The following is an 8,770-nucleotide window of genomic DNA, read 5'->3' as shown; positions in this document are numbered from 1 at the left end:
ACAACTCATATCGGAGCCTGCCAACTTTAATGTAGTTGTCATAAGTTGAATAATTGTAGCCCAAAAAAAGAAAATAATAGTCTTTTGCGAACCACGTTAATAAAAATATACAATTGGGTTGTGGAGGATTCATAAAAATCTTCAACAATGTCAAGAGTAAAACATGATATTATACACATCATATAGAAATAGTAACATTATATAGAAGTCAAAAGGCTATTATTTCGTAAAGCGATATTTTAGTCTTTTAAATCATAATATGTTAATTACATAATACATATAAACACATAGGTAGGTAAAAAGGAAACACACCTGAATGCTATGCTTTTTGAGACACGAATAGTCTAAAGTTGGGTGATCATAAATAATGGCACGGTCTATAATATCCATCCGGACTCTGTCAACGAATTCATAAAAAACATAAAGCATTCATAAATTAGAAAATTACACGACAATCTATGCTTGAACACCAAAGTGACACAGTTAAAAGAAATCAATGTGTATGATTTAGGAAATTACACAGCAATCTAAATCTGACCTAAAACTAATCAACCATCAAAACAATTTCAAATTAATAAAACATGCAAATTGATGGATCTAAAGCAGGGAATTGTAAAGTTACCTAAAAATAAGCAACAATGGAAAACAGGAGACGATTTGGATTTGCGTTGGTAAGAAAAGGATTGACCAGAATAACTAGTCATATTATTAACCATGATTAACGGTTTGAATTGTGCAGCAGTGGAGATGAATGATAGCAGTGGTGGGGATGAATAGTCTCGTAGGTTTAATCAGATAAAGGAGAAGGCAGCATTAGGTTGTATGTTTAATCAAAGAAGGGAGAAAGCAGCGAGTAATCAGTTCTGCAATCTAGGGTTCATTATTGGGGAGGGGTGTGTGTTTAATGAAAACAAATGAATCTTTAATAATATATGGATCCGAAAAACATTATTTGGGCGGGGAAATAAATACCATTTATTGAATATGGGTTAAAAAAGATGAGGAGTAACGAAAGCTTGACAAGTGGCAAAAAAAGAGTATCCTTTTATTATAATAGTAAGATAAGATGATTTACTATATATTTGTAAAAAAATTGTTTTTAAAGGATCTTTAATAATATATGGATCCAAAAAACATTATTTTGACGGGTTGATCAGAAATAAATACCATTTATTGAATATAGGTTAAAAAGATGAGAAGCGACAATAATTTGACAAGCGGCAAAAAAGAGTTTACTTTTATTATAGTAGTTAGATTCGAATCAATATGTTGAGTTAAAGGTTTTATGTTTTTGAGTATATATTTTGACACATTCTGAGTTTTGTCTTCTAGCAAAATTATACAAAGAGTGAAATGTTGTGAATTGAATTTAGCCACTTTAGATTTGTTTTCTTTTTGTTGTAATATAAATATTCAACTAATCATGTCAATTAGCCAACTGGTAACGATAGATAAAGTAAACTAAGTCATTTGCCAATTTCTTGTCAACACTTATAAATGGCCCCCACTCTTTGGTTGCCAGAAGGCCATGAGGTAATTAAATGATTCAAACCTTTTGGAAAAAATCAACACCTTTTATTTCAAAGACGTTATTTTTTTTTATAAAATACTAGAATAAATTGTACCATTGGTTAATTAACTATACCCGGGTCATAATAAACTTATGATGTTACTCTAAACTGATATTCTTTTATCTTATCTCTAGAATCAATGTATTTACTAGTTTGATATTAAATATTAATATCATTAATTGAAAAAAGAAATGTTTATAATGAAAATAATACATCATGGGATGAAAAGTTGCATAGATGGTCATGTGCTCTCAATTTTTCTAAAAGCCACATTTGTAGTTTAAAAAACTTGTGATTTGTTTTTTCCTTGTAAAAGATGTGTTTCCAAATTATGGGTTACATAAAAAAATTTAAAAAAAAATCTCCAACATAAAAGAAAATGAAAAAAAAAATTATTAGTAGTATTAAGTTAACTATGAGTATCTTGATTGGTATAAATATAGAAGGTGCTTATTGATGCTCACTTCCCTCTTATAAACCACCCATCTCGGCCTACATTCTCCTTCCCTCCCTTTAGTGAACAACCAAATCTTCTATCCTTCTCATTCCAACCTTTTCACTTCATTGAGGCATTTTAAGAAACATCTTGTGCCTACATGGCTAGAACACAACAGCGGTATCGAGGTGTCCGACAAAGGCATTGGGGCTCTTGGGTTTCCGAAATTCGTCATCCTTTATTGTAAGTCTACGTCCCAATGCCGAAAACTACATTTTATTATCATACTTTATGCATTATAAATTGTTGCATCAAACATTTACTCATTGGCAACTATCTTTCCCCAAAACAGGAAAACAAGAATTTGGCTAGGGACATTTGAGACAGCCGAAGATGCGGCCCGAGCCTATGACGAGGCGGCGAGGCTCATGTGCGGGCCCCGAGCAAGAACCAACTTCCCATACAACCCCAATGTGTCACAATCCTCTTCTTCCAAACTACTTTCTGCTACTTTAACAGCCAAATTGCATAGATGCTACATGGCTTCACTTCAAATGACCAAACCATTATTCCAACAACAACAAATGGCGAACCAGAAACGAATGTGTCCGGCCCACGTTGGCGAGCCTTCACCCGACATTAAGCCGACTGTGTTGATGCAAAACCAACAACCCGCGGTTGATATTAACAACACTTATCATAATCATAATCATAATCATCAGCAGCAATACTTTGCTAAACTTGAAGATCATCACATTGAACAGATGATTGAAGAGTTGCTTCATTATGGGTCAATCGAATTTTGTTCTATCAAGCAATCTCATGAATAGTTCAAGGTCCAGAGTCAAAGACAGCTGCAGTTTTTACATAAAATTTGATGGACTGCGTTTAAATGTTTTAGAGACATCTATAACATTTTGTTAATCAAAATTTATGTAAATACTGTTGACGACTTGTTTTTATTATCAACCCATTTTTTTCTGGAGCTTCTGTTTGTGAGGCCTGTATTTCCTTGTAGGTTAGATCTTGTACTATGCAGTGCCATAATATAAAAATTTTAATTGATTTATTTGTATTATATAATAAATATATATCTCGTGTTTTTTTATGATATAATTAGTTAAATAAACGAGTTGTTTTCGGATTAACCTATTTAGTAAGTATTAAACGGGTGGTGTTTAGATTAACCTGTTACATGTTTAATTTTAGCCAAATAAAAGCTAAATTATTTTCATGTCCTATTCGTGTCTTATGTTTTGGATCGTGGCCCATGTTAATGATAGTACAGTGTTTAAATTCTCTTGTTGGACCGACAATTATGGCTAGATTTGTTGATGACGTAGAGTAGAATGTTGAAAATAGGCACAAAATCAATCTATATCTATGTCATGTGTGCCCATATTATTACCGGGTTTACTTTACTTTTTAACAAGATTTTTTTAACGAATATATGGATCAATGACGGATTTTTTACTCACACCCACACGATTATTTCCATTTCACCATCATTTGTTTTCGAGTCAGTTAAATCAGTTTTTTTTAACTAATTTAAAAATGCTTTTTAGTTTTGATAAATTTGATTTTTAAAAAGTTTAATTATTTATCTTTTACTTTTGTTTTTTTATTGTTGCATCGAGATTTAATATTGGATCCTCTTATTGTGAATCTAACTTAGAGGACATGTTTTTTCATGTACAAAGTAGCATAGCGGGTCCTCTTATTTTTGTACCTGATAAGATATCTCATGATTAGTTCACCATTCAAAGAGAAATTTAACTTTAAATAATAAAAATAAATAATTTTGTGTATCCATAAAATAAATAATTTACGAATTTGCTTTTAGAACACCAGAAATATCGGTTGCGTTTCTTAATGTAGTGACCCATAAAAAATTAGTAAATACCAAGAATAGTATTAGTACTTCTGTAACTTATGATAAAAATCATATTTAAAACGACATGCATTCGGTTAGTAAAATCCGCGCGATGTGGTTGCAACGTCGAGGAGAAGTTTGATCGGTATCAGGTGTAGGCACCGCAATTAAACAAAAAAAAATAATATTAAATTCTTCAACACGAAAATACAATAAATTAGCATATATTTAAAACAAAAAAACTAGCATGTTGCGATAGCAAGCTGAAACGAGTCCGGTTTGGTCGAACATATACGGACATGTAATATCGCTTCCTATTGACAATGAAGTCAACGAAGGCTAAATACTTTTATTTGTCTGCATAATTTTGTAAAAAACTATATATGTTTCGTACATTCGTATTTTAACATTTTGTTACCAACACTTGAATTTAATTATTTTTATTTGGAAAATTAGAATAAATAATCCCAACTTTTGCGTATTTGCTGATAATAATCCCAACTTTAAAAATCACCACCAGTGGTCCCAACTTTCAACTATTTTTGTCTCAATGGTCCTCCGCTAAAAAACACTTAACGCCGTTACGTTTTTTCCAAGTTTCAAAACGATGTTTTAGGGTTTTTGATCGAAAGAACAATACTAGTCGACCGATGTAAAACTTATCTCGAAATGGTGATCCAAATGACGAAACAATGTTTTAATTCGGTTGTTTGAATTTCCAATTAACAAAAATCAAGTCCTTTGAATCATCGTTTCGAGATAAGTTTTACATCAGTCGAATCGTATCGTTCTTCCTATCAAAAACCCTAAAACATTGATTTGAAACTCGAGAAAAAACTTAACGGCGTTAAGTGTTTTTTAATGGAGTACCATTAAGACAAAAATAGTTGAAAGTTGGGACCGCTGATAGTGATTTTTAAAGTTGTGATTATTATCGGCTAATACATAAAAGTTGGGATTATTTATTTCCAATTTGCCTTTTTATTTTAATTTATTTTAAAATATTTAAATAAAAAGTATTATTAAAAGATTGGTAGGTATAACATAGGTCGATTGGTGCAGTAAATGAAGAAAAGGTTGAAGAAGTGGCGCGGTGTCGAGTAGTGAAGAATAGCGAATGGATAGTACCGCACATGGCCTAATTGACTAACCGAGTAGGGCATGGAAGTTGGAATCGTTTATAACAAAATATCTATATGAACAATTCAATGTATAATTTAAAGTGGTTCGTCTCTAATATATGGATTAGACTTTAGACCCCTCAGAATTTTTAATTGGATTGCTAGCTCTCAATTGTTTGGAGTTGACCCTTCATAAAAAAACCAGACTTTTCAAAGAACATACTGATTTGGTAAAAAGTAAAAACCAAAAGCTAGGTTTGCAAGTTCATAGGGTTGTAAACGAAACAAACGAACACAGACAAGGCCTTGTTCATGTTCGTTTGTTAAGAAAATAATGTGTTCCTGAACAGTTCACGAACACTTACTGAACGAGATTTCATGTCCGCGTTCGTTCATTAAGAAAATAAATGAGTTCACGAACACAAATAAAATCGGCAAAGCCTAAAGATTAAGACCGATTTATAAAAAAATCATCAATATGAATAATGAAAGTTTGTAAACGAATCGAATAAACACGAACAAGGGCATGTTCTTGTTCGTTCATTTAACTTTAAACGAACACGAACACTTAATCGAACAAATATTTATGTTCATGTTCGTTTATTTAAAAATTGAACATTTGTGTTCATTTATATTCGTTTGTTTAAAATCTAAACGAACATAACTGAACAAAGATAAACAAACATAAATAAACATACATGCACAAATGTAATTGAACACAAACATAAGGGAGCATAAATGATAACACTTAAATGAACACAAATTAATAAATATAAAACTTTTAAGTAGATAACTCATCCAAATAATATTTAATTATTTTATATTAATACATAAACGAATGTTTATGAGCATAAATGAACGAACGGAACACGTTTTTCATGCTCGTTTGTTTAACAAACGAACACAAATTTGTTGTTCATGTTCGTTTGTTTATTTAATAAACAAACTTCCTGCCGAACGGTTTACTGACAGTTCACCAAACGTTTGGCTCGTTTACAGGCATACATGTTTGTTTCTTGAAGCCCGATCGTCTTTTTTCTTGACAGTTAACATACACACACTATATCCCTAGTCCTAATACACACCATTTATTTCTTGAAGGCATGTCACTTTTGCTCACTATGGTATTTAAATCCTAAACTCAGTGGTGAGGAACGCATTTTTGTAGACACCTTGATGCTGCAGGACCATATGCGCATCTTTGGTCTGTCGGTTTTAATATATTTAACATTTAACCTTACCCAGCTCCACGTCTCCATCATATCACCTTAGAGCATTCTTAAATCTCAACCGATTCTCTGTTCCCATCTCTATAATTACCCTAAAAAACACTACATTTCACTCTTCTGTTTAATTAAATAATATTTTTTTTTATACTTTTATCATTATAGTTTCTCTCTTCAAACAAAAAATCACTACATTTTTCCCAAATTTACAAAAGATCACTATCTTTTCTTTCTCCACCTTATAATTTACACTCACAACCATTCAAAACCCCACATTATAATTTACAAACTTTCCTCACAAAATTTTGAAGGATCGGATGAGAATGCTCTTAAGATCACTAATACATGCTTCCACTCCATTATCCAACCATTTGGCTCTGATGATCCATTGGCATGAGATTCGTGTCTTAGAACAATTGTTTTCTGCTTGGAACCTTTTAATTTATTTTAGGAATTTAGTTGTATAAAAGGTAAAAATCTGAATGAATTATTATAAAAGTTTTATCATGTTTGCTCAAAAAAAAAGTAATGTAAACGATTTTAACTTGTTATCAGTTAAAATGTTGGGTGAAAAGACTTTTTATAAATTAAAAAAAAAAAGATGTTTAGACTTTTTTTTAATCACAAAAAAGTAAAAATGCGAAAATTTTTCTCCTTTGTGTTAGTCGGTCAAAGCTGTCACACAACATAACACAAATTATTACTAAATAAAAGTACAAACAGCCATTCAATTTTTTACATGTGTACGTAAATAAACCACATGAAAATAATTAGTCCACTACTATTATGTACACAACCTATGTTTTTATTTGTAACGAAAAAAAAAAACCAACTATTGAAAAAAAAAGCAAGTTATTTAGATTTGTTCTTCTGTACTCGTCATGCATGTCATCGGGAATGGTCGACCTCAGGTTCAATTCCCAAGTCATATGCACAGTCTGAAATATAGGCAACATCATTGTAAAGGGATTCGAACTTGAGTAACGTGGATGGCAAGTGTTATGGCCTCTGGTAGATGCACTGCAGGTCTGCGGCATGTTTTCGAAAAATAAAAAATATTTTTCAACCTAAAACCTAAAAGGTCGAACCGCTTTTTTCTTTAATAAAATTTTTTATTTAATTAAATAATTTTAAAAACGAAAATATTCAATAATAGTTAATCTAAAACAATGTATACGAATGAGCTTTAGTTTTAGAAATAGGTGTTGTAAGTGTGTGAGAAATAAGTGGTTACACCTGTGATCATGATTTTACTTTGAAAGTGTTAATGACACATGAATAAATATCTTTCGCACCAGACGAATAGTAACTAACACGAATAAAACCTGTGAAAAATGTAAGAATGCACATAATGTTGTTCCCTTCAGAAACCATTATTCAACATTTAAAGAACAACACGTTCATGGGTATGTGTTATTCACTTGATGTTGAATATATTGTTCATCAACATAAATGATAGTTCATGTGTATGCATTCGTGTGAATTATGATCATATATTGTTTGTGCTTGTGGGGATTCATCGACCATACTTTGCTATGAGAATTAATGATTCACCATCATCAACATCTTCTGTCCCTTGTTCTTTTACCATGATTTCTATACCATGTATTACACTTATGTGACTTTAGATTTAGTGATTACTTAGCCAAGACTATACGTAACTCTAGCTAGAAGCAGTGTTGTATTAATTGCTAGTCGCTAGTCGGCAGTGGGGCGGGACTGGCTATTAATTGGGATTAACCGGTGATTAGTCAGTGATTAATCGACGCCTCGTCGAGTTGTTTACGACCATGGCTAGAAGGATAACTGGGAGTTTATATCACTAACACGATAAATGCGGTAGGCTGTAGCCCGTAGATAAACTAATGTGACAACTCCTTCAAATCTTAACCAAGGTGTCTAAGAAAGTTACGAACAACTCTTGAGGATAAAATATCTTTAAATGAAAAAAGAAGGATCTAGAGACACCATCAGCAGGAGTGGAAGTAACTAAAACAAATCCATCATACTTGGTACATACATGCTTTAAAATTCTATCAAAGTCTTTTGTCTTAACGGTACCGAGGTAGTAGATAAGACTTTTCTAATCCTGTGGTTCGATAAGACTTTTCTAATCCTGTGGTTCAAGTCATGTTGTCGTAAAAACACAAACGTAAATAATTTAAGAGTGAAGTTAGATTATCTGTTAAAATAAAATACTAGAAATTTGTAGGGCTAAGCGATTGTCACTTTCAATAGGTTACTAGTATAAATAAAGGTGATATCATTCGGACACAAACCACTTTGAATTTATTGTAAAGTTACTCACTATAAGATGTTTTAATGGAGATCCGGTTCTTCTATGTTAGATATAACATTGTGTTTGTCGTCTTAATCACTTGGTTCGTATCATGGACCACTGGACCAGGGTAAAGATTACTTAAATGAAATTAAGTACGACATGGTGAAGAATAAGTATCAAATGGTGAACTTGTAGAGACAAGATTGGAAAATGGTATTAGAGTTGACACTGCTAAACAAAGGAGTATTATAGGCGGATTCTT

At 31.9% G+C, this 8,770-nt stretch overlaps 1 protein-coding gene across 1 annotated transcript; it reads left to right on the top strand.

Annotated features, from left to right (window-relative positions):
* The first annotated feature begins 2,114 nt into the window (after window positions 1-2,114).
* Window positions 2,115-2,895, top strand: LOC143624964 (ethylene-responsive transcription factor ERF003-like). The gene is made up of 2 exons (XM_077095450.1): window positions 2,115-2,250; window positions 2,360-2,895. The coding sequence occupies exons 1-2, from the start codon at window positions 2,168-2,170 to the stop codon at window positions 2,835-2,837; spliced, it is 561 nt and encodes a 186-aa protein (XP_076951565.1). The 5' UTR covers window positions 2,115-2,167; the 3' UTR covers window positions 2,838-2,895.
* The last annotated feature ends 5,875 nt before the right edge of the window (window positions 2,896-8,770 follow it).

This window comes from Bidens hawaiensis, unplaced genomic scaffold, assembly GCF_021521415.1.
Source record: "Bidens hawaiensis isolate Kalapana, Puna unplaced genomic scaffold, B.hawaiensis_p1.1 tig00004003_1, whole genome shotgun sequence".
NCBI lineage: Eukaryota > Viridiplantae > Streptophyta > Magnoliopsida > Asterales > Asteraceae > Bidens > Bidens hawaiensis.
This window is presented reverse-complemented; position numbering and strand designations above follow the sequence as displayed.

What these genes read in the sequence shown, in the direction of transcription:
- LOC143624964 (XM_077095450.1), top strand. Translation starts at nt 2,168, where the DNA reads ATGGCTAGAACACAACAGCGGTATCGAGGTGTCCGACAAAGGCATTGG. An exon ending in GAAATTCGTCATCCTTTATT is followed by an intron (nt 2,251 to 2,359) that starts GTAAGTCTACGT and finishes TCCCCAAAACAG; the next exon opens with GAAAACAAGAATTTGGCTAG.